The sequence below is a fragment of the Oncorhynchus mykiss genome, chromosome 10, assembly GCF_013265735.2.
Source record: "Oncorhynchus mykiss isolate Arlee chromosome 10, USDA_OmykA_1.1, whole genome shotgun sequence".
Lineage (NCBI taxonomy): Eukaryota > Metazoa > Chordata > Actinopteri > Salmoniformes > Salmonidae > Oncorhynchus > Oncorhynchus mykiss.
Window position 1 is genome coordinate 28,161,295 of NC_048574.1, and position 26,196 is coordinate 28,187,490.

Here is a 26,196-nt window from a genome sequence, read left to right on the forward strand (position 1 = left end):
AGAATAAGAGTACCTCCTCCCAGCTGCCCACTGCACTGAGACTAGGAAACACTGTCACCACTGATAAATCCACGATAATCGAGAATTTCAATAAGCATTTCTCTACGGCTGGCCATGCTTCCACCTGGCTACCCCAACCCCGGCCAACAACCCCTCGCAGCAACTGGCCCAAGCGCCTCCCCCCCCGCTTCTCCTTCACCCAAATCCAGGCAGCTGATGTTCTGAAAGAGCTGCAAAACCTGGACCCGTACAAATCAGCTGGGCTAGATAATCTGGATCCTCTCTTCCTAAAATCATCCGCCGCCATTGTTGCAACCCCTATTACTAGTCTGTTCAACCTCTCTTTCTTAACGTCTGAGACTCCTAAAGTTTGGAAAGCAGCCGCTGTCATCCCCCTCTTCCCCTATGCAAAAAATGTATGGTGGAAAAACGACTGGAACCATTTCCTTGATTAGTGCTAGGTTGTAAGGGAATTATGATTCATACTGTGGTAGTCTATTGCATTCCGGTTCCAGTGCAGCGTAGTGTAAACAAGTGTAATGGCAGGGTCGGTATCTTCTGGCAACTAGTTCACCATTCCCAATTCCCCAGAGTGCCCGGTTAGGGTAAAGGAGTATGGAGTGGCAAAGGTCAGGACTATTCAGCAGGTCTCTTACACAGAGGCACGTGAACTAGTTGAAGGAGCGAGGTGAGCTGAAGGTATGGTGATGGATACTCCGTAGACTGTGGAGATTCAGGGTGTTGTTCAACAGTTGAGGGAAACTGATATGCTGGTTGTGAAGAAGGTGGATTTCATGGTGTTTATCACAGATGTGATTAATTGTACTGCACAAATGAACAAAATGTCCAAGAAACCGGACATAATAGTTTATGCGGCTGAAACGTTTTTTGGGGTTTCCAGGATTTCACTGACGAAACATTGCAAAGAATACTGTCCAAAGATCAGATCAAATCAAACTTTATTTGTCACCTGCACTGAATACAACATGTGTAGGTAGGCCTTACCGTGAAATGCTTACTTACAAGCTCTTAACCAACAGTGCAATTCAAGAAAGAGTTAAGAAAATATTTACCAAATAAATTCAAGTAAAGAATAATTAAAAGTAACACAATAAAATAACAATAACGAAGCTATATACAAGGGGTACCGGTACAGAGACAATGTGCGGGGGTACAGGTTAGTCGAGGTCATTTGTACATGTAGGTAGGGGTGAAGTGACTATGCATAGACAATAAACAGCGAGCAGCAGCAGTGCAAAAAACAACTGGGGGGGTCCAATGTAAATAATCCGGTGGCCATTTGATTAATTGTTCAGTTCTTCCTTGTCAGGCCCCAGAGCCTGTAGGGATGGGCATTGGCAGTAGAATCTGAATAAAGGAGTACATTGAGTTTTGTTTAGTTCATTTTTTATTTTGTTATTTCTTTGGGCTGATGTACAGCCAAAACACTAGGTGGCGGCATGCACTACTAGCATTTGTTGGCGGACCGCAATAATATCAAAGAAGACCCCGTACAGTAGGTGGCGGCCATACACCATAGGTGTAGCCTGCCCTAAAACTTTAAAGAAGAAGTAGTGGCCTCATAACAAAGCCTCTTGGATTTTTGTATTTAGCTTGATTGCTAACAAATGAGGTCTAGAAGTTCAAGTCGAGTAAGCTTTGCCATATGACATAGCAATGGCATAGGCTATATAAATGTTAGGGATGTTTCTGTAGCTTGTCATTTTAGTTTTTAGCTAAAATGTATGTTGCTGACTACACCAAGTGGCTCAAACATTGGCTGGCTAGCTAACTCTTAACGAAATGTTCATATTTTAAGAGCTATTCGACCATTTACCTATACTGTTAATCTGACTCGGCTCTGATTCTTCAATTTGAACACATTTAGCTGAGTTTATCAAGACGGTAAGTGTTTTAGCTCGCTAGCTAGCTATCAAGTCATCATTAGCTAACGTTAGATGGCTAGCTAGCTAATAAATGCTACTGTGAAGCTAGCTAACGAAACGTTATTTTTTATTTCGTGTAATCGTTCAGGTCTGCTAATTGTGTGTACCATTTGTTGATGGTTAAGCTAATGGCAGCATTAACTATTTTTCTAGCTACACACCCATGCCCATTTTAATTTAGCTAAAGTCCACTTCTTAGAATTGTTGACATTGCCACAAATGTCATGACATGTCTTGAAATGTATCCTGCCAACTGCTCTCTTCAGACAAATTCTGCTGTGGCAACTTCGAGTGCAGTGTCTCAAACTCATTCTGTGTTATTGGTACCGTTGGTGGCTGCCAAGTCATGCTGCATCGAAGTCATGATGTCATGCCATGGACAAAGTAGAAGGAATACAGTAACTGTTTTATCGTGCCCAACTTCTTAATCATACTATCTATTATGTTTTTGTCTCATCTGTTACACAGCAATTCAGCATCCTGGTCTACCCCTCTCCAGCTCCTCCTCTCCTTTCTTGTCCTGGTCCTGTGCACTATGACCATGCGTGTGGATGCAAAAGTTGTTATGCTTGGTAAAGAGAGTGTGGGCAAGACCAGCCTTGTGGAGAGATATGTTCACCACCGGTTTCTTGTCGGCCCCTACCAGAACGTGAGTATCCGTTGATTGCCTAGGGCGGTGTTTAGGAAGTTCTCTGCTTTTGTGTGACTCTTTCTCAAAATTGTACATGCTACATATTTTTCTCGCAATCATTATTTTTTCGATAGACTATTGGGGCTGCATTTGTTGCCAAACCAATCCAGGTTGGAGACAAGGTGGTTACACTGGGAATATGGGTGAGTGAGGATGACTGCTGGCATCCTTTATAAAATGGAAAGAAGATTTGCATAAGTCTTTATACTCCGTAGGGAGCTGTCTGGTTTATTATTATCGTTGCATAATAATTAAATTAATAAATCCATTGTAGCCCGATATGAGGCTATGTGTGGATAGACTGTGTGGATAGACTATAAGTGATTCCTTCTCTGTAACCCAGGACACGGCTGGATCAGAGCGCTACGAGGCTATGAGTAGAATCTACTACAGAGGAGCAAGGGCTGCCATTGTCTGCTATGGTAAGTTCTTATCCCTTTGGAATGACACTCAATATCACGCTACATTTTTGTTTTGCTACTATGGTGTTTAGTGATTGGGGGGAATTTATAGTTACATATTGAAATGTTATTTTTGGACTATATTATTATCGATATTTGACTCCAAGTATCAACACTGTAGGTAGCATTAGCTAGTGGTTGTCGTCTGTACCTGCTCCAAAACTACTCCTTTCATCCGATAGCTTGTTCTACATCTTCTTTTTAAGTAGTGAGAACCTGTTTTCAGCACTTATTTACCTGACTGATCAAAACAAATTGTCTCTTGTCTCACTGCAGCAGACATACACTGAGTATACCAAACATTAGGAACACCTTTCTAATATTGATTTGAGGCCCCCGGTTTGCTCTCAGAACTGCCTCAATTCATCGGGGCATGGACTCATCAAGGTGTCAAGCCTTCCACAGGGATGCTGGCCCATGTTTAATCCAAGCTTCCCACAGCTGTGTCAAGTTGGCCAGAGGTCCTTTGGGTGGTGGACCATTCTTGATACACATGGGAAACTGTTGAGTGTGAAAAACCCAGCAGTGTTGCAGTTCGACACAATCCGGTGCGCCTGGCACCTACTACCATTGCAGTTCATTGCAATTACTACCATTGCAATTCACCCTCTGAATGGCACACGTACACAATCAATGTCTGTTGTCTCCAGGTTTAAAAATTATTCTTTAACCTGTCTCCTCCCCTTCATTTACACTGATTTTGAAGTGGATTCAACAAGTGACATCGATAAGGGATCATAGCTTTCACCTGGATTCACCTGGTCAGTCTGTCATGGAAAGAGCAGGTGTTCTTAATGTTTGTATACTCAGTGTCGAGCAATAAGTTTTGCACATCAAATCACAGTAAAATTGCATTATCAAATCACAGTAAAATTGCATTATCGAATCGCAATACATATAGAATCATGAGAATCACTATACATAACATATTAGCACCGAAGTATCATGATAATGTCGTATCGTGAGGTCCCTGGCAAGCACTAATGGCTTCGTTATATCCTAAATGTTTAATTGTAGAAATGATTGTTGAGTGCAATGGATGTTTCTGCATATATGAGTGTCCTCCCCTCTTATTTCCCTCATTGGGGGATTTTTTTTTACAGTTTGGAAAATAGCCACTGAGGCATTTCCCCAGTTGATGACTCATTTAAGTGTCTTTTTTTATTGTTTTTATCTGGTTCTGTTTTTAGTGTTGTTTTTATGGGCTGATTTTACATTGCAATAGTAATATTAGTACTACAAAATATTCTAGGTCAAATACACTTTCATAACTGTGAAAACATACATTGTTTTGGTTAAGTTTTATGTTGTCATTCACCTTAATTTGTGTGACTTTTTCTCCTGTAGATTTGACGGACACCAGCAGTTTCCAGCGAGCTAGATTCTGGGTGAAGGAGCTGCAAAACTGTGACAAGGTTACAGACTATCTCATAAAAACTCAACTCACTTGCCAATGGGAATTGTATGATGGGTATTGTCATATACAGTGCATTTGGAAAGTATTCAGACCCCTTGACTTTATTTTTTTTTTATTTTAAACATTACAACCTTATTCAAAACTGTATTACATACATTTTCCCCCTCATCAATCTACATACAATACCCCATAAAAACAGGTTTTTAGAAATGTGTTCAAATGGATTAAAAAGAAAAAAGATGCCTTATTTAAATTAGTATTCTGATCCTTTGCTATGAGACTAGAAATTGAGCACAGGTGCATCATGTTTCCATTGATCATCTTTGAAATGTTTCTACAGCTTGATTGGAGTCCATCTGTGGTAAATTCAATTGATTGGACATGAATTGGAACGGCACACACCTGTCTATATAAGGTCCCACAGTTGACAGTGCATGTCAGAGCAAAAACCAAGCCATGAGGTCAAAGGAATTGTCCGTAGAGCTCTGAGACAGGATTGTGTCGAGGCACAGATCTGAGTAAGGGTACCAAAAAATTTCTGCAGCATTGAAGGTCCCCAAGAATACAGTGGCCTCCATTATTCTTAAATGGAAAAAGTTTGGAACCACAAAGACTTTCTGGTGCTGGCTGCCTGTCCAAACTGAGCAATCGGGGGAGAAGCGCCTTGGTCAGGGAGGTGACACGAGAACCTGATGGTTACTCTGACAGAGATCCAGAGTTCCTCTGTGGAGATGGGAGAACCTTCCAGAAGGACAACCATCTCTGCAGCACTCCACAAATCAGGCCTTTATGGTAGAGTGGCCAGACGGAAGCCACTTCTCAGTAAAAGGAACATGACAGCCCGATTGGAGTTTGACAAAAGACACCTAAAGGACTCTCAGACCATGAGAAACAAAATTCACTGGTCTGATGAAACCAAGATTGAACCCTCTGGCCTGAATGCCAAGCGTCACATCTAGAAGAAATCTGGCAGCATCCCTATGTTGAAGCATGGTGGTGGCAGCATCATGGTGTGGGGATGTTTTTCAGCGGCAGGGAATGGGAGACTTGCCAGGATCGAGAGAAAGATGAACGGAACGAAGTACAGAGAGATCCTTGATGAAAACCTGCTCAGAACCTCAGACGGGGGCGAAGGCTCACCTTCCAACAGGACAACGACCCTAAGCACACAGCCAAGACAACGCAGTAGTGGCTTCGGGACAAGTCTCTGAATGTCCTTGAGTGGCCCGGACTTGAACCCGATCAAACATCTCTGGAGACACTTGAAAATAGCTAGGCAACCACGCTCCCCATCCAACCTGACAGAGCTTGAGAGGATCTGCAGAGAAGAATGGGAGAAACTCCCCAAATACAGGTGTGCCAAGCGTCATACCCAAGAAAACTTGAGGCTGTAATCGCTGCCAAAGGTGCTTCAACAAACGACTGTGTTAAATGGTCTCAATACTTTTGTAAATGTGATATTTCCCAATTTCTTAACCTGTTTTTTTTTCTTTGTCCTTGTGGGGTATTGTGTGTAGATTTAAGGGGGGGTAATTTAATCGATAAGGCTGTAACGTAACAAAAGGTGGAAAAAGTCAAAGGGTCTGAATACTTTCCTAATGCACCGTACTAGTTTATTAGGTACACCATCTAGTACCAGGTTGGACCCCCCTTTGCCAGGTCCCGTGTGGCTTGCAATGCCAGGGTTGTGGGTTCAATTCCCACAGGGGACCAGTATGGGAAAAAAGTATGTATGCACTCTACCGTAAGTCGCTCTGGATAAGAGTTTCTGCTAAATGACTAACATGTAGATGTAGAACAGCCTAAATTCTTTAGCGCATTCTTCAAGTTGACGGAAGCATTCAACAGGTATGTTGGTCCATGCTGACGCGATGGCATCATGCAGTTGCTTCAGATTGGAGGGCAGTACATTTATGTTGTGAATAGCCTGTTCCATCTCATATTGGGTTGAGGTCTGGGGACTGACCAGGCCACTCAAGTAAACTGAACTCGCTGTCATGTTCCAGGCAATGTTTTTCCGCTCCTCAATTGTCCAGTGTTGGTGATCACGTGCCCACTGGAGCCGCTTCTTGTTCATAGTGTTGTCATCTGCTGCAATAGCCCATCCGTGAAAAGGATTGAGGAGTTTTGCATTCCGAGATGCCGTTCTGCACACCACTGTTTTACTGCACCGTTATTTGCCTGTTTGTGGCCCTCCTGTTAGCTTACACCAGGGTCCCCCAACTGTCTGCTCGCGGGCTAAATTTGGCCTACAGGTGGTTTTATTTGGCCCCCCAAGTTTCCTGTTGGAGATAAAACTGTAAAAACACAAGGAAATCAGCTCCAAGCAATTTTAGATTGGGAAATCTATTCCCAAGTATTTCTATTCATACTGGAGATGTGATCATATACAAATGTAAGCAAGGTTTGAAATTATTGTTTTAGTTAAATGTTATATCTATTTGGGATTCTTGCGGTCAATTTGCAGCCTAGAAATTATTTGTAATTATGTTCCGGCCACCCAACCATCCCCTCAAGAAAAAATCGGCACGCAGCTGAATCTAGTTGATGATCCCTGGCGTACACAATTCTTGCCATTCTCCTTCGACCTCTCATCAAGCTGTTGTCAATCCTGTGGGCGAAACTCACTGGATGTTTGTTGCACCATTCTCGGTAAACCTTAGACACTGTTGTGCGTGAAAATCCCAGGAGGGTCGGCCGTTTCTTAGATACCTGAACCGGCGCGCCTGGCACCAACGATCATACCACGCTCGAAGTCGCTTAGGTCACACGTTTTGGCCATTCTAACGTTCAATCCAACAGTAACTGAATGCCTCAATGCCTGTCTGCCTGCTTTATATAGGAAGTCATGGCCACGTAATGCACTGTCTTTAGGAGCGATCTGTGAATGAATGAGATGGTGTACCTAATAAACTGTCCGATGAGAGTATGTTATCCTATGTATGTATGTGTTATCCTATGTATGTAACTGCCCACAATGACACAGATTAGATTTTTTTTCTATGATCTCAATTGAAGCACTGCAAGATATACCTGTGTGGCACAAAGATTGACCTGATTGAGAGTGACCGGGGCCTGCGGCAAGTAGACTACCATGACGTTCAGGACTTTGCTGACGGTAAATTGCTAATGATAATCACAGACATCCTCTTGATTAGTATAAGGAAGACTGGCTGTTTTAAAGAGTGTGTCGTTTTTTTCCATTCTCGTCTACAGAGATTGGGGCTAAACATTTTGAAACATCCAGTAAAACAGGAAACAACGTGGGTAAGTGACACCTCATGGTCAGTTAATTTAAAATATAGTGTAACCTTATTTATAACCCATTCTCATAAGACAACATTTCCAAAAATGCAGATGTAGACTCATACTGTCTTTTAACCACATTCTAGATGAGCTGTTCCAAAAGGTTGCAGAGGACTACAACAGCATCTCCTTTCAATTATTGACCGGTGAGACTTTGGCTCCAATAGCTTAGCTGTCAGTGTACATTTTGTCTGCAATGGTAGTATTACTAGCATGAGTTGTCAATTTAATCTCCACTGTAGTGAATCAATGCATTCCTGAATGGGTCTGATTGACAATTCTCTGCTTTCTCTTTACAGAAGAGACCGGTGTTGACTTGGGTCAGAAGAAGGACTCTTATTTCTCTTCCTGCTGCCACAGTTAAGCCTTTACTGGATGGACAGCGATCACTTGCTGTAAAACCAACCTGGAAATGCAGGATGGATGCTACACATCCCACCTGGAGCCTGTCCATTTAAAACAGAGAAAGAAAGAGAGGAGTCCAAACAGTGTTGCTGTTTTTTTTGGTAGCTTTTTTCAGTTGTCCCATAGACGATTACATGCTCACTGCATTTAAAGGAGTCATCACAATAGTTTGATGCGACCCCTCTCCCATGACAAAGGACCTGCCAAGAGCGATATCTGAATGAAGCATACGAGGAACTAGCACCTCAACCCCACTAATTATTTTTTGATTTCCTCAGTGTCTATCAACCCACCTTATATAAATGAATTATGCTGATGACACAAATGGCCTTCATCACTCAGTCAAATGCCTTGAGTGAGTGTGCTTCTTAATGACTTGATTTGAATAAGCATTCTGTGAACACTGTTTTCATTGTCTACTCTTCATGGTGAAATGTACTTGCCAAACTATGTACCTGAACATTTATTGTCATCTAATGTGTTTTTCTTTGCGTCATAAATTCTGATACAGTTGAAAGTATGGAATGCAACTAGAAAGATTGCACCAACACAGGAAAAAGCTTGTGGGTAAATGTAATATGATAGTTATGTCGCCATGGCTAAAAGTACAAGATATAGCTTATGTGGTCCTCTGTAAGTCAGTTGGTAGAGCATGGCCCTTACACCGCCAGGGTTGAGGGTTTGATTCCCTGGGCCACCCATATGTAAAATATATGAACGCCTTACTGTAAGTCACTTTGGATAAAACTGTCTGCTAAATGGCTTATTTATATATATATATATATATATATACTATATATATATATATATACTATATATATATATATATATATACTGTATATACACTCAAAGAAACCCTACATACAGCTATGTTAACTAATGTTCAATGTAATCTCCAAGTCACTATTTCAATGTTACGGACGCCTCATCACCGTGGCTGACCATTGTCGTTACTCCACACAAGTTGCAATTTTCTGTGAATGTGTTGTTACTGTTTACACTTTTCAAGAAACCTTTGACCTTTTGAGACAGTCTAGCCAATGGCAGATTTTTACTTGATTTTACCAATGTGTGTGAAAATGTAGCTTAGTTAGAGCTATTATTGCATTTGAGTACAAATATAATTGAAAGAGAATTCTGAAACCTCTGAGGGTTTATCTCAGTCCCACTGAAGTTGTGCCTGTAGGGTACTAGAAGTAAGCAGCATCAATGGGCCCACAGGCATGAATCACATATCCATCATTAGCTGTGTATAGAAGGCTCCATTCAAGTGTACATACACTTCATCAAACATGTTATTGTTTACACACACACACACAGCACCTTCTAGTGGTGCCACTCCCCAGGATGCAGAACTGGTGCCTGAGAAAGAGGACTAGTTCACACACACAGCACCTTCTAGTGGTGCCACTCCCCAGGACGCAGACCTGGTGCCTGAGAAAGAGGACTAGTTCACACACACAGCACCTTCTAGTGGTGCCACTCCCCAGGACGCAGACCTGGTGCCTGAGAAAGAGGACTAGTTCACATTCACAGCTCATTTGTATGAATGGTTTACAGGACTGTTATTGCAAGGGGCACAGGCACAAAGCAAGAGGTTGTTTGCAGTCCCACGTCTATTTGATGCCTTGAAGATATTATAACATGTATATAGTCCCAACACCATTACAGGTCCACAGAGAGTCAGTCGGCTGATATGATCATTCATTGTGTGGACTGTTTTGTAGCATGTTGTAAATTGAAAAAATAAAGACTAGATTTCTGCAAGTCTGTCTGTTAGTGTGTGTCTGTGTGACACCTACACTACATTAGCCTGGTCAACCAGACTGACTGCTGCACTCACCATTGTTTTCCTTCACTTTATTGTATAGTATGTGAAGTGAAACAGTGGTTAGCACAGTTATTAACAAGGCTTATAGTACACTGAGCTATGGATGTGTTAAAGCCAGTTGCTATATCATGAGCACCTCTATAGTGGCTTATGGTAACAAATCTACCCCTGATCAATGCAATCGTGAACTGTTAATACAGTAATATGCCTACGAACTTGATTATTCAGTCGGGAAAGGTAACAATCAAACCTCTGGCCCAAATCAAAATGGCAAAAACAGAGTTGCAACGTACATTTTTTTCTTTATTATGTACAAAGGACTCCAGCACATTTCAATATCCTCACAAGGCAGCAGGATATTATTGAACTCTTCAACAGTTACAATTTGAACAGATGAATTACACAAGGCTTAATAAGGCAGAGAGGGAAGAGAGTCAGAAGCTAAGAAGCATGACAGCAACAAAAACAGCAGTAGCATGTATAAAAACATTTTACAGCCTCCCAACTCTTCCTTTGTGCCACATCAAAGAACCCTCCAAAGAGGAGGGAGGGGTAAACTGACAATGTAGAAACAGAAAATATTAAAGCAAAAAGATATACAGCTCATTATCATACCAAGTCCCAAAGGTACTGTAGTGATAGTTGAGCCTTCAATCTCCCGACTCTTCCGATTCCCAGCTCATGTCGTGACCAGAAATGACCCTCGACCTCCTCATACTGTATACTTTCATAGCCTACTATTATCTGTTTGATGACTGTGATACTGTTACATCAATATAAAGTGTTATTAACCCCGTCTGTTGACAGCAACTCAACCGTAAACAACAAATATGTATCAAAGTTGAAGTGATCCTGTTTGTGGGAATGGTTGATGACAAAGCTGAGACCAGAGAATGCATGATATCCACTGGCTCTAGACTCATTATTAGCTCTTGTTTTTTTTTATCATTCATCATATATAGCTTTCATATACAAAATGTATATACATATTATATAAGATTTTGGAAGGACAGGCTAGGCCAATCTAAAATGTACAAATACTCTTCCAACAGATCAGTTAAAACCTATCTGTGTTGTTAAAATTCGTAGGCGTTTTAGTGCTATAAATATGTTCAAGTCAGATAAATATTTACTATGGCCATGACGGTGGGTGCCTGTATCTGTATATCGGAACAACAGCAGGGGGCACCATGGCAACCTTTACAGTACAGTATATGGACAAGAAGGGACCCTTTGAACCGGTTTACTCATTTTTCAAGTCATTAAAAAAACAGGTTGGTTTTCTATTAAAATATAAGAAATTGCACATATCTTTTCATGCGCCTCATCTAACACTAAGCCAGTTAAGTTTTAATACATAAAGGCTGCTAGAGATACTTCGACATGACTAAAGTGACCAAATTGGGAGACATTAAGCAGTAAAAATAATGCTTATTATGCAGATTTGGAGTAAAGGTGTGTTATAAACTTCAGAAATGGAAACACAACATTCCCACAACTGGAAAGTGGCAAATCCACTTCATTCTGTTCTCTGGCCCTCTAGAATCAACTTCACATCCCTTCATTCACAAAAACCCAACACTGATTGACTCAATTGGAAAGGCATAAGCAGAGAAGAAAAACGGACGCAACAAAGACAGTGATGTAGAGACAAGCTTCAAGAGGGAGAAAACACATAGCTGAGACAAATACATACGGTAGTGAAAACATTTTAGCAGGGGAGTGGACCAGTGTACTTTTTAGTGCTAAACTAATGGCAAGGAGTATAGCCTAGCAAACAGAAAGTATGGATTATATAAAGCGACATACAGCAATGTCACTACTAGAAGTCAGTCCCATCTTCATTTGTGCGTTATAAAAGTCAATATAAATATGTCATAGAGAATATAATACACACAAGTGAGCTAGCTGTCGTCAAGGTTACGTCAAGTAGCTTACTCAACTGCTGAGTACACTCTGGCACTTTCACATTGAAGGTTCAGTTTAGTTTGAAGGGGAAGCTAGACCATGTAAGGAAGCTTCCCACTGGGCAAAAACTGCTTGAATCAATGTTGTTTCCAAGTCAATTCAACGCAAAAAATGAAATGTGATGATGTTGAATCAATGTGGAAAACTGATTGGGTTTTGAAAAAGTCATCAACGTAAGGGAATTTCATTTTTCCCCCACCCAACTGTTAAACTAAACCCTGACATGGTGACATTTTTGGTTGATTTGACATTGAATTTACGTTAGTTGACCACTCAATCAGATTTCAGTTGTGTTCAAAGACCTACAGTACAACCAACCGCACCCCAAACAGATATCAGTACAGAGGAGCAATGCAATGCCAGGGTTAGGGGAAAACACAAAGTGCTGTCATGGATTAGGATATAGGCATGTTCAATATCAATATCACCTTGATGTACTACCCACATTTACTAACTAAGCCATTTGATTTCATGTGTATTGTCTAGGTGTCTGTATCATTTGGTGTGGTAAGGCAGATGCCAGCAGAGACGATAGATTCATCATCATCAAATAGGTATGGATATAAACTGTACACCAATGATAAGGTTGAAATGACTGATTGTATGACTAATAATTTCCATTGCTGACGCACTAATTTCACAGCATTACTCATTTGTGCCATGTAGGAGCATTGCTACAGAGAGAACCAGCTTGACAGGCCCATCTAACACACCATAGGCTACTTTCTCACGAGGGGATTTCTGTGCCTTTGACAGTACTGCTCCTCCTCTCTTCAGTCTCCCCTTTGATAAAGGTGAAGCTTCAGAAACATTAGTTGCCGTGTTCTCCAAGAGGAGGTGCAGAAATGTAAACATGTTATTAAAACCACAAACCAACAACTATGACAACGAACAAAGAAGAGATTCAAATGGACTTATCTATATGACTAGAGTTACCATCATACCCATTGTGCCCTTAGGCACAGATCTAGGATCAGTATACCTATCACAAACCCTAACTGGGACTATTAGGGGGAAAATTGACCATAAATCTGTGTCCAGGGAAAACTCCCTCCTACTCCATTTCGACCCTCCAGCTCCAGGCCACATTGTTTCATCCTGCTATTTCTCAGGGGTCTGTCTTAACAAGGCGGTGTTCAAATTCACAGATCTATAAATCATCTGTACATGGATCCTTATATACAAAGATGAGTGAATCTACATGATGCTGAGCACAGTCCCACCCTCAAGAACAAGCAGGTAGCCCTTCTCCCCACCCCCCCATGAATGATTAGCCAGGATGCAGAGTTGTTGAAAAAGGACATTGGTCTTTACTCCTCTTCTTCCTCACCCTCCTCTTCTTCTTCCTCCTCCTCTTCATCTTTCAACTTTAAGCCTGCCATCTCTCCATCCTCCAACTCTCCCTCAATCCCCTCTCCATCCCCGTCTTCATTACCAAAAGGATCCTCAACTTCTTCCTTTTCATCTCCGTAGGAAGAGATGGGTGAGTATTGGGGAAGGAATAGGTGAGAGCTATCAAGGGCCTTCGAGCTGGGTAGAGGGGTGCTGATGGGGTCAGAGAAGGGGCCAGAGATGGGGCAAGAGATGGGGAGACGGGGGAAAGACTCAGGGCCAGGGCTAGGTTGGGGGTCCCCTGTCCCCGTTGTAGTAGCAGCAGCACCAGCCACAGCAGCAGCAGGAGGGGGTACAATACCAGCCCCCGGGCCTGTTGAGAGAGCCCCAGTGTCAGGTAGGTACTCCCTGATCTCCCCTGGCTCCAGGGGGTCTGGTCCACAGGGGTCATGTTCGCTGCAGGACAGCCGTCCGTCCAGCTTTGAGATGAAGAGCATCCCGTCGCGGTGCAGTGTGCAGTAAGAGCTGGGACACATCTCACAGAAAGAGGCCGCCTCCTTACCACACAGGTCACACTGGTGCCACGGGCACTCCCACCGACCTGCAGCACAGAAAAGGCAGTCAGACGCAGTATATCAGACAGAAGCAGTCAGACACAGCCCTGCATCAACCGTAACAGAGAAGTAATCAGCACACTGAGACTGCTAACCAGTGATCTGACAGACATCAAACAGTGAAAATGCACGAAATACGTCATGTACAGTATATAATTCTCCAATCACACAATCCTACAGTAACAGCGAGGAAATAGAACAAACCCCTACAAGCTATGATAACAACTCAATAATTTCCTCTGACAGGAACCTAATTGGACCACTGACCTGCAGGCCTCTTGGTGAGGTTGAGACAGTCTGCGTGGTAAACCTTGGGACAGCCTGGTCTCTTACAGGACACAATCTGTCCCCCGTCCCCACAACTGAAGCACTCGTCCTCCCTCTCCTTGGTCACCTCCATCTTGTTCTTCCGTTTAGCCTGGACCTTTTTCTTCAGCTTGCGGCCCTTGTCGTCTGCTGGAGGGTTATTCTGGGGAAGGATGAAGAGTCAGGCTGTTAATAGAGACACAGACACCCAAACTGATGATGCCCCTGTCAATCAAATATCTCATTCCCCTTGACATTACTAATATTTTGACTACTGTATCAAGTGCCCTTGGATTTGTGGAAAGATATTTTAAAATAGCAATTAATATTGTTTCTACTATTTCATTCTACTATCTCATGTATCTTATTCATTCTGTGGATCATGTCATCAAACCCAATATCAACATCTTGTTCCAGTGTCTCCTCTCACCTTTGGCCGGACTCCTAGGAAGCCGCTGCAGTTTGGAGCTCCACATTTACACACAGTCTTCCCATTGGCCAGACACTCCAGATTGTAGTTGAACGTCAGCTCTGTGCCTGGAGACATGCAGAATGACCCATAGAGGACAGATATAAACCAGTATACACAACAAGTGATGCAGAGATGGACATGAACTGCTGATGGATTTACCTATATAATTACCTTATAATAGACTAGTACTGTAAACATACTGCCTATGGACTACTCTGTCCTGGTGAATATTATGCAACTTCCTTTCCTTCTTTAACTAGTTCAATGCTACTCTTATATTTCTCCTGCTAATGCATATGTAATGAAAAGTGTTGCCAAAGTCCAAGCTTTAACATAGCACAAACTCCTCATGCCAAATCTCCGCTCACCTGCAGGGACGTCTATTAGAGCGAAGAGCCCCACACGTGTATCTCCATTCACCGTCCACTTCTGGGTCTCACAGTTGGGCTGGCAGCTGTGGTTCATGAAGCGGGCCTGGTTCCCCTTCGGACCAGCGTCGATGATCCGATCCTGACAAACACACCGAAATTAACAACACTGTTTAATCATCAAGTCTGCTTGGGTGTCTTTGTATTACCATGCAAAGCAGATGTAATTTTCTGAGGTGAAATATATAAAACCAAGAGAATCCTCTTAAAACAAGAAACCAAGAATGGTCAATAGTAGTGATAATAACTAATAACAACCAATAGCATTAAAGATGCAATATGCAGAAATCGCTCCGCCATTTCCTGGTTGCAAAAATCTAATAGTTTGCCTAATTTCAGTTTATGTGGCTAAACAAGCAGTCATTGTGTAGAAAATCATTGTACCATCTAAACCACTGTGAAATATATTTTCCATAACCAAAAATATTATATTTTCAGCTGTTTGAAGCTGGTGTTCAAACCCGAAAGTACAACACGCAAGAATGAAACTTCAGAACGGGAAGCATAGAAATCTACTGCTTCTACGACTTGCTTTCAATGAGAATGAGAGATCTATAACTCACATTTCTATGTGAAATTTGTCAGGTCATCTAAAAAGTTACATATTGCAGCTTTAATAACCCATGACAACTTCCTGTAGCTAGTAACATAAATCATAGTTAGAGGTCATACGATTACAGAGAAAACTTCATGCCAAGAGACAGTCCCATGAGAGACTTCTGACTTATTTTCTGACTCCCAACCGCTCCCGCAAGAACTGGTCCCGAACCTGACTGCAGTCCAGTAATGTTATTTTAGGTGTTTGTGACCGGCTTGCTTTGCAGCCCTGGTCCCAGAAATTTTGCCAACCTAGTTGAGATCAAAATGCACAAAAAATAACCTAAGAAATACAGTGGCAATAAAATGTATGTGAACCCTTTGGAATTATCTGGATTTCTGCAGAAATTGGTCATAAAATGAGATCTGATCTTCATCTAAGTCACAACAACAGACAAACACAGTCTGCTTAAACTAATGACACACAAAGTATTGTATTTTTCTTGTCTATATTGAACACATAATTTAAACATTGTAGGTTGGAAAAAGTATGTGAACCCCTAGGCTAATGACTTCTCCAAAAGCTAATTGGAGTCAGGAGTCAGCTAACCTGGAGTACAATCATTGAGACAAAATTGGAGATATTGGTTAGAGCTGCCCTGCCCTATAAAAAACACTCACAAAATTTGAGTTTGCTATTCACAAGAAGCATTGCCTGATGTGAACTATGCCTTGAAAAAAAGAGATCTCAGAAGACGCAATATTAAGAATTGTTGACTTTCATAAAGCTGAAAAGGGTTACAAAAGTATCTCTAAAAGCCTTGATGTTCATCAGTCCAAGGTAAGACAAATTGTCTATAAATGGAGAAAAAGTTCAGCACTGTTGCTACTCCCTAGGAGTGGTCGTCCTGCAAAGATGACTGCAAGAGCACAGCGCAGAATTCTCAATGAGGTTAAGAAGAATCCTAGAGTGTCAGCTAAAGGCTTAAAGAAATCTCTGGAACATGCATCTCTGTTGCCGAGTCTACGATACGTAAAACACTAAACAAGAATGGTGTTTATGGTAGGAGACCACGGAAGAAGCCACTGCTGTCCAAAAAAAACATTGCTGTATGTCTGAAGTTCGCAAAAGAGCATCTGGATGTTCCACAGCGCTACTGGCAAAATATTCTGTGGACAGATGAAACTAAAGTTGAGTTGTTTGGAAGGAACACACAACACTATGTGTGGAGAAAAAAAGGCACAGCACACCAACATCAAAACCTCATCCCAACTGTAAAGTATGGTGGAGGGAGCATCATGGTTTGGGGCTGCTTTGCTGCCTCAGGGCCTGGACAGCTTGCTATCATCAACGTAAAAATTAATTCCCAAGTTTAAGATATTTTGCAGGAGAATGTAAGGCTATCTGTCCGCCAATTGAAGCTCAACAGAAGATGGGTGATGCAACAGGTCAACGACTCAAAACACAGAAGTAAATCAACAACAGAATGGCTTTAACAGAAGAAAATACGCCTTCTGGAGTGGCCCAGTCAGAGTAAAATACATGTGTTATCAATATCTATATCCAGTCAATGTCAATAGAAATCTGTCAGTTTAAGCTAGAGATATGTGTTTTGCATTGGATGCGTCTCAATCTATGTCGAAGTTCCGCATCTGCAATGAAAGGTGACAGAACTAGAGCGGTGTTTATCAGACCATGAGACATCCCGAAGAGGTGCAACAGCACCTCTTCAACCTCAGGAGGCTGAAAAAATGTGGCTTGTCATCCAAAACCCTGACAAACTTTTACAGATGCAAAATCGAGAGCATCCTGTGGTGCTGTATCACAGCCTGATACGGCAACTACACTGCCCTCAACCGCAAGGCTCTCCAGAGGTTGGTGCGGTTTGCACAACACATCATCAGGGGCAAACTATCTGCCCTCCATGACACCTTCCGATGTCACAGGAAGACCAAAAAGATCATTAAGGACAACAACCACCAGAGCCACTGCCTGTTCACCCCGCTATCATCCAGAAGGCGAGGTCAGTACAGGTGCATCAAAGCTGGGACCGAGAGACAGAAAAACAGCTTCTATCTCAAGGCCACCAGACTGCTAAACAGCAATCACTAAACTCAGAGATGCTACTGCCTACATTGAGACCCAATCACTGGACACTTGAATAAATGGATCACTAGTCACTTTAAACAATGCCACTTTAAATAATGGCACCATAATAATGTTTACATATTTTACATTACTCATATCACATGTATATACTGTATTTTTTACCATCTATTGCACCTTGCCTATGCCGCACAGCCATTGCTCATCCATATACTTACTTATATGTACATATTCTCATTCACCCCTTTATATTTGTGTGTAAAAGGTAGTTTTTGGGGAATTGTTAGATTACTTGTTAGATATTACTGCACTGTCGGAACTAGAAGCACAAACATTTCGCTACACTCACATTAACATCTGCTAACCATGTGTATGTGACCAATAACATTTGATTTGATTCGATCTTTCTTATATCTCTTAGATATGGGACAAACTTCCTTTAGATTTCTGTTGTTCCATGAAGTGAATATGTTATTCAATGCGTTTGTATGGGCTAATAGCAGTAAGGCCAAACATTTTTTTCATCAAATCATTTTTTAAATATATATTTTGTGATACCTCAAGGCGTCTCAAAATTGTAAATCAAATAGCTAAATGATCCTTGGTATAACCTTCTTCAAATAATTCCATATAATGTAGTTAAGTAGAAACCCCCCTCTCCACCCTGGCTTAGACAGGGCTATGCTGTGCTTCTCCACCCATATAGTATAGTCTACATGGTATTTAATTGACCACACATACAGGCACACTTGATTTCACACGCCCAACAAAAGAGAAGATATGTAGGCTACTGAAACTAGTCAATCAGCAAGAATTAGGTTATTAGAGTTTGTGAATATTGCAACAGAGGTGCTTTTAATACAATAGATGGCAAATAGCCAACAAAACAAAGACAACCGTTTTGAAATAATCTGGCATATATTTGATAGGACTGGGCAATTTGCAGGCAGACACAAATAAATGTGTTTTCAATATATATTTCCAGTCAATGTTGGAGCCAAAACTTTAGCCTGTCATATTTAGTAAATTAATTTCCATGGAAATTACGTATGCTATGATGCGGGTAAGGTTGTCTCTCGCACCCACAGTACTGGTCATAAAAAAAGCTAGCTAGCTGATGGATGCAAACAATGTTCTTCCCCAAAAACATAGCAAAACAACATAATATGTTTCAGTAGCTATTGTCAGCTAGCTAACTATACAGCTTGGTGTCATCATCTAAAATAACCCTAATTTATAAAACAGTTCTTATTTGATTAATGGTGGTCGGACCCATCTATGAGAAGCTAGCCACAATATGGATTAGCCACCATAGTTCACTTTGCAGTTAGCCTTCAAAATAAAAGTACGTCATTGACAGTGATGCAAATGAATACAAATAGTAGAATTATGCCATAATTGAATAGATCATAATAAACGAGGTTGGAATGTTGTTATACAAAATCAACAAAAGACAATAATTTGTTAATTTGACAAAAATCTGTTGAAATCACACTGGATGTATTAGAATATAGAATTGCATTGGGGGCATACTTATTTCATCGTACAGCCTTACCTATGAATTGTGGATCAATGACATGGGGTATCAGTCTACTCAGTGACACCCAGAGAACATTACCGTTGTAGCTCTTATTGCGTGGCTTTGAAACAACTGAATTGAGCCACATTTATTGTCAACCTACCATGTGTATTGAACATTATTCCAAAAGAAAAACAATACTGTGTGGATGTTTTGGAGTCTGATAACTCTGAGGAGGGCGTTGTGAAAAATATATTGGGTATTGAGTAGACTGATACCCCATTTCATTGATCCCCAATCCTTGGGTAAAGCTGTACAGTGCAATATGAATGTCAATACACACAATAAGCTGACTGGGGAGGTGATTTCACACAGTCACAGTCCCGCGACAAGAATTACAACACTAATATTTGCGTAACTCTTCACAGTTGTGTTCTGTGGGTGTCACCGAGTAGACTGATACCCCATTTCATTGCTTCACATTCCAACCTTGTTTAACATGATCTAGTCTAAATATGGCATGATTCCACCAATTGTAACCTGCTGCATCACTTTCAAAGAGGTACTTTTATTTTGAAGGCAAACCGCAAATTTCACTATTGTGCCTAATCCTTATTGTGGCTAGCTTCAAAACACATAACCTGGTCCGGTTGAGCCTCACTAGCCAGATGAAGCTAGCTGGGTGCTTATAACGTTAGCTTTGGGCAACTGGGTTAAGTAGTTGGCTAGCTATTTATTTTCATGAACTGAAGTTCAATTTCAGTAGGTGAACAAGTGGTTACCTAGCTAATACTTACTCACAAGGATTCCTAAATCATTGCTAAGAATAATGAAAATGACTGCAGTTTTTACTGGTCATTGTTTTCAGGCTGATTGTATTGGTGCCAGCTAGGTACCAAGCTAAAGCTAACTAGCTACCCAAGAAGTAGAGGTCAAACAAATAATGCCTTATTACCAACGCAGTATTGTAAACACATCGCTCGTGGCCGGTGTGTGCTTGTTTACAGACTTTTTTGTTCAGCTTTGACAGTGCTACTGTTAGTAGTGGGGGCACTTGGCTTGCAAATGCAAAAACATTCTATAATAGAATTGTGTTATTTGACGTGTATCTTTTTTGACACGCAAAGACCCAAACGGCGTTCCATAGTATGCTGACATCACCTGGTGGTAAATTAGTTAATAGACCAATAAGAAAGAGAGTTCCAGACCTCTCTGCCAACAGCTTCCTCTCTACGCTCAAAACACTCCCAGACAGTCCTAGAAAATTTTTTTGCTTGAGAAATTGCCCTTTGCTAAGAAGCTATTTTTGTTTGCTTTTGACCATTTTAATTGAAAACAATCACAGTAAGGTACTAAATTGTTACCCAGAAATGATTTGATATTGAGATAAAAACAGCTGACCTTTAAGACCTTTAAGTCCTGACTCCTGAACCCTACCTTGTCCAGGGTCAGCATGTAGAAGTTACAGATGTCGTTATCCTGGGCGTGTTTGATCCTGGCCCGACACTCCTCCTCATCGATCACCTCTCCTACATACTCATTCACAAACTCCCCCTGAGAACACACAACCATGACAGTCAGCAGGAGAGATACGGTGGAACACTCATTCTAATATTAATCATCAGGTATGAAAGTAAGGCGGTACAGACCAGTACGGCGTCCCGGCAAAATAAATTGTGGGGGTACACTGCTGGTAAAACATGAGCCTATCACAATTAATACAACATGCCAAAAAACCTATAGTCAATCACGTCATTACTTAACATTACTGCATGTCAGAATTGACTGTATACGCTCCAAATTGTGTTGTGGTTCGAGGAGAACACTTACATTTAGTCAAGGCAGAGATGAGTAGCCGAGACCAAAGCGCGCGTGGATAACAGTGGATGCATCAATTCAGGCTACAAGCGTAGGCCTAATGACAATCGCAGAATGTCATTACAATACATGTACTGTAGGTGTTTTGTAACAGATGTCTCTTTCCATTCATCAAATTTCAGGTGCACAGTGCACTGTTGGGGTTTGGATGCTGAAATGTTCCTACAGGAGCACCTTTGTTAAGTGATTGTTTGACAATCAGATGAAAAAAATCATGATTGCTTGTGTTTATGCCACATTAAAATGGATAGGGCTAAGGGAAACTAAGTTTTCCCTAAAATAAATGTAATAAACATTATATAACCTAATTAGCTTACTCTTGTCTATACAGCAATAAAGAAAATGATTCAACATAGGCTACTACAACAGAAAGCATGATTTGACCACAGAGGATCATTAACTTCTTAAAAATAAAAGCTGTGGATTGTTTTAAATCGCATAGCCTACAGTCGGAAGGGCCCGCATTTTGGGCAGCACGTGCTGCAAATACCAAATAAATTGTTGAGTTGTGACTGTCAGTGAAAAGCAGAGAGACCCAGCCAGGCATATCGCAATATTTAAAATACAATCGCGTAAAAGCTTGAACAGCAAATGGCTATTGGAAAGTTTGGAAAGCAAATGGCTATTGCTGTATAGAGATAACAATGAAAAGACACCAATCTGTCTTTTAGTTATCAAAATTCTTAACTTTATTGATTGAACAGAAGCCTATCTTATTGGCACCAGCGGAGAACATCAGCCATATCCCCAGTGAGTGTGCATATTCACTGTCTTTATCATTGGGTCAGTGTTACTTTTGTTTGTTTTTGGAAAATAATTTCCTCCTCCAGGTTAGATGGATGTCATATTGTTTTTGTGTCTCCCTTTTTCGTAGGCCGATTATATGAATCAGACAATATAGTTTTTATGGATCTGTTTGTCAGTGTCAGCAGAGTAGGCTACCCTGTAATTTTTGTAGTATACTTGGGGGGTCCCGTACCGGTAAGAAATTAAATCCATGATTTCTTGAACAGCCAAAAGATTGTGCATATTTTCTAGAAAAAAGTCTGCTGGGACTGAAATCTGTCGGGATTGAAGAAGAATCAAAGTCCCTTTCAATTCCATAGCTTTTTGAAAATAGTTTTAGCCCCAGGGGATACAGTTTCATGGCGGCACATTGATCTCTACTTAATTTACTCTATAGTTGACATGTATTACCTTCTTGATGTCGTGGGCACAGCGGAGGCCCCAGCCTCGTGCCAGCGTCCTGAAGATCTCCACCTGGCTGTACTGGCGCTTGGTGAAGGCCTGGTTAAGACAGCCCTCCCCTGCTGGGCACACTTGGGGGTGGCACTCATACATCAGCATGCGGTTGATACACTCAGAGTCAATGCCACAAGGGTTCTCGTCCGATGCCTTGCAGTTACAGCGCGGGATCTCTGATAGGTCGGCCGTAATGAACTGCACCTTCCCGATTGGCCTATTCACCTGAGGGGTAGGAGAGTGATGTCAGAGGAATTAAGATGTCAAGGGGATGTTCTAATACTTCTACAGCTCAAAACTTAAACTTCATATATACATTTTGTGTGGCAAGAGGTGAGGCAGTTACCTTGATGTGTCTGTATGGCGGGGGTTTCTTGTCGTTCCTCCTGTCCTCCTGAAGCTGTCTCAGTTCTTTCTCTGCCTGCAGTTTCAAAAACCTGCTAGCAGCTTCCTCCAAAGCTGGGGAAAGATTAACATTAAGTCAACAACAATCCTTTTAACTTTGCTTTGTGGAAAGTAAAAAATGTTTACGTGGGAACAAATAGTTACTTCGGAGGCGACAACAACTATTTGAATACAGATCCCCCCAAATTACTACTTTTAAAACTATCTGAATATAGATCTCAGAAAATAACTACTTTTGTAAACTATTTGAATGCAGATCTGAGGAAGTGACAACTTTTCTTAAGTTATTGGATTGGCCGCCTTCAACTAATGGCAGGCCTGTATCGGGAAGTATATGTTGAAAATAGAATGAATAGAGCACACACAATCTCCTATACTATTCCAATCCGTCTGACAGTCCATTGCCCCAGGTATAAATAATCAACTCAAACCTATTAACCAATGCTATTTTGTACAGATAAGTATGAATAAGTTGGGATGCTCAACTACTGTATGACTCTTTCAACATGCCACTGAGAAGGTTGAAAGTTGCAATTAATTTTATGATACCTTAAAATACTGCAGAGGTTGGCATCTGAGGGTAAATGTTCTTGTTTCAAACACACACTATAACATCTTCAAAGGAATAGTTTACTCAGCATCAGGGGAGCAACTTTGGTTTTAGAAGTGGGGGAGACATAATTATTATAATACATTTTTTTTCATTCGGATAAACACTCCAAACCGCCTACCGACCGCTCAGAGGCATCCGCATGGTCTTAAAGCACACCCGTCCTCGTTTTGTATCACATTCCTATGATAAAACTGTGGGGGGGGGGGGGGGGTAAAAATTATATTTCAGAATGTGTGAAAGTTGCGCCCCTGCTCAGAGTGCAAACTAACATGATTTTCAACCCACCTTGGCTGTAGTTGATTCAAGAAGGCAGTTTTGGGATATTTTGTTTACTTTCGACACTTAATAGCAATATATTGTTACGCTTAATATTAAACTGTTCTTGAGCCTGTGTAATAACACTGTAATTACTTTTGGAACAACATTTTATTAAATTGTTATTACACACACTTTGGTAATTGCATTTTAATTCCTCTTGTAACTACTGTACACAAGATAAATAGTGACTGTTCCTTATTCCACTTATGTCATAACTCCATTATTATGAAATCTGACATTTATTTTACCAAGTATGTTGACTGAGAAAATGTTCTCATTTAAGGTAGGCTAGTTAAGAACAAGATCTCATTTACAACTGCGACCTGGCTAAGATAAAGCAAAGCAGTACGACACAAACAATAAGACAGAGATACACATGGAATAAACAAACATACAATCAATAACACAATGCTTTCTGTGGTGGTGGGGCAGCCAGCGGAAAATATGGAGTGTAGGGGTTTGTAATGTTCTCTAGTTGCGCCATGATTGGCTCAGTGTTCTGTCGCCCAGGAAGATTAGCTAACGTTACGGCTTTAGCTAATGGGGATCCTAATAAAAATTCACAAATTCACTCATGGGCACACTACGTCACCGAAAAATCTGCTAGAAAATTCAAGCCCCTTGGATGCTGTCGTGGAGTTACAATAGAAGCGCCCATCCAAGAAGGCTCAAATTCATTGGACACAGATAATATCACGTCAAATGACGTTATATTTACAGTAGCTTGGATTGGACTGATCATGTCAACATCATACTTTCCTAATCTTAGCTACCAAGCTTGCAGTCATCCTCATGAATCAAGTTGACAATCTACCGGTAAATACTTTTCAATCCTTGTCATATGAAGAGAAATAATGAAGACGTATCGGTGCTCATCGGCCATTGGACATAAACATTACAAAACAAGTTGGAAATTGCAAATTCAACATTGAGTTGTTTGGAAAGAATCAGTGGCTAACTGAAAGCATTGCAAAGCAATCACTAGCCTGCTATTCAGTGGAGTGGGGGTGTGGTTTCAAGTCTGGGTTTAAGAGTCTCTTTTCCAAGCTTAAAAAGATAAACTTTCAACATTGGCCATGCTGTCAATCCAGCATGACTTATGCTGTGCTCAAAACAACTGGAAACTCGGAACTGGGAAATCTCAGACTTCAGTGAGTTCAAGACCACTGGAAACTCGGATAAATCCTTTCTAGAGCCAACAAGAAGAACAACCGTGCCGTGCCACCTTCCTGTTCAAGTGAGCACAGCACAACAAGGTGAACTATAGTAAGATGGCGCCGACAGACATGGCAGCTCTGCTTCTCACTCCTAAGCAACTTTGCAGTATGTTTGCAGTATGTGTTTTGTGTTTTATTTCTTACACTATTAGCCCAAAACGTTTTTTTTTTTGTTGTTGTTGTGTTATTACATACAGCCGGAAATAACTTTTGAATATCAGAGCGGCGGTAACACACCAGCATTACAACCAGGTATACGACTTTCCCGAATTGGATCCTTTGTTCGCACCCCCCAGGGCAATTTAACCTATCCCTGAGGATGCTCAAAGACGCCGCCAGCGGAGAAGAGGTATTTGGAGTATACTTCTAGTTCAACTCAGGAGGCGGGCACACCATCCACCACTTACGAGTATGTTACTCGCTAATGTTCAGTCTCTAGACAATAAAGTAGACGAGCTCAAGGCGAGGATCTCCTTCCAGAGAGACATCAGTCCCCATCCATACAGCCAGCTGGGTTCTCAGTACATTACGCAGACAGGATTAAATAACTCTCCGGAAAGAAAAAGGATGGTGGTGTATGTTTCATGATTAATCACTCATGGTGTGATTGTCATAACGTACAGAAACTCAAGTCCTTTTGTTCACCTGACCTAGAATACCTAACAATGAAATGCAGATCGTATTACCTCCCAAGAGAATTATCTTCGGTTATAGTCACAGCCGTGTATATTCCCCCTCAAGCCGATACCACGACGGCCCTCAAGTAACTCCACTGGACTTTATGCAAACTGGAAACCACATATCCAGAGGCCGCATTTATTGGAGCTGGGGATTTTAACAAAGCAAATTTGAGGAAAACGCTACTGAAGTTCTATCAACAAATTGACTGTAGTACTCGCGCTGGGAGAACACTCGACCACTGCTATTCTCTCTTCCGGGATGCCTACAAGGCCCTCCCCCACCCACCCAGTGTAACGGTTTTCCGTATGAGAAGGAGAGTCGGACCAAAATGCGGCGTGTCTATTGCAATCCATGTTTAATGAAGTATCACACTAAACACAAACACTATCAAAACATTAAACTTAGCGAAAACCGAAACAGCCTATACTTGTGTAACCTAACACAGAACAATGACATCAAGACACTAAGGACAATCACCCACGACAAACTCAAAGAATATGGC

At 41.3% G+C, this 26,196-nt stretch overlaps 2 protein-coding genes across 6 annotated transcripts in view; one reads left to right on the top strand and one right to left on the bottom strand.

Moving 5' to 3' along the window:
• Positions 1-1,499: 1,499 nt before the first annotated feature.
• On the top strand, positions 1,500-9,993 carry LOC110533598 (ras-related protein Rab-24). 2 transcript variants are annotated; one of them, XM_021617967.2, is made up of 9 exons: positions 1,500-1,905; positions 2,415-2,595; positions 2,712-2,780; positions 2,981-3,059; positions 4,446-4,513; positions 7,534-7,633; positions 7,732-7,782; positions 7,908-7,967; positions 8,121-9,993. In XM_021617967.2, the coding sequence occupies exons 2-9, from the start codon at positions 2,482-2,484 to the stop codon at positions 8,183-8,185; spliced, it is 606 nt and encodes a 201-aa protein (XP_021473642.1). In that variant the 5' UTR covers positions 1,500-1,905; positions 2,415-2,481; the 3' UTR covers positions 8,186-9,993. The 2 variants fall into 2 exon arrangements, with proteins under 2 accessions (XP_021473642.1, XP_021473643.1); XM_021617968.2 differs by having other exon boundaries at positions 1,515-1,652.
• Positions 9,994-10,339: 346 nt separating this feature from the next.
• Positions 10,340-26,196, bottom strand: part of LOC110533599 (histone-lysine N-methyltransferase, H3 lysine-36 specific) — a 45,496-nt gene continuing 29,639 nt past the window's right edge. For all 4 annotated transcript variants that reach the window (XM_036990007.1, XM_021617971.2, XM_036990008.1 and 1 more), the window contains exons 17-23: positions 22,807-22,919; positions 22,416-22,685; positions 20,778-20,894; positions 15,118-15,259; positions 14,708-14,814; positions 14,239-14,440; positions 10,340-13,958 (exon numbers count right to left, since the gene is read on the bottom strand). In XM_036990007.1, coding sequence (XP_036845902.1) covers positions 13,336-13,958; positions 14,239-14,440; positions 14,708-14,814; positions 15,118-15,259; positions 20,778-20,894; positions 22,416-22,685; positions 22,807-22,919 — 1,574 coding nt within the window. In that variant the 3' untranslated portion in view covers positions 10,340-13,335. The remainder of the gene's footprint in view (positions 13,959-14,238; positions 14,441-14,707; positions 14,815-15,117; positions 15,260-20,777; positions 20,895-22,415; positions 22,686-22,806; positions 22,920-26,196) is intronic.

Excerpts from the sequence above, each read along its gene's own strand:
- LOC110533598 (XM_021617967.2), top strand. The coding sequence starts at position 2,482 with ATGACCATGCGTGTGGATGCAAAAGTTGTTATGCTTGGTAAAGAGAGT. Across the intron at positions 2,596-2,711 it reads TTGTCGGCCCCTACCAGAAC|ACTATTGGGGCTGCATTTGT; the intron begins GTGAGTATCCGT and ends TTTTTTCGATAG. Across the intron at positions 7,783-7,907 it reads TAAAACAGGAAACAACGTGG|ATGAGCTGTTCCAAAAGGTT; the intron begins GTAAGTGACACC and ends ACCACATTCTAG.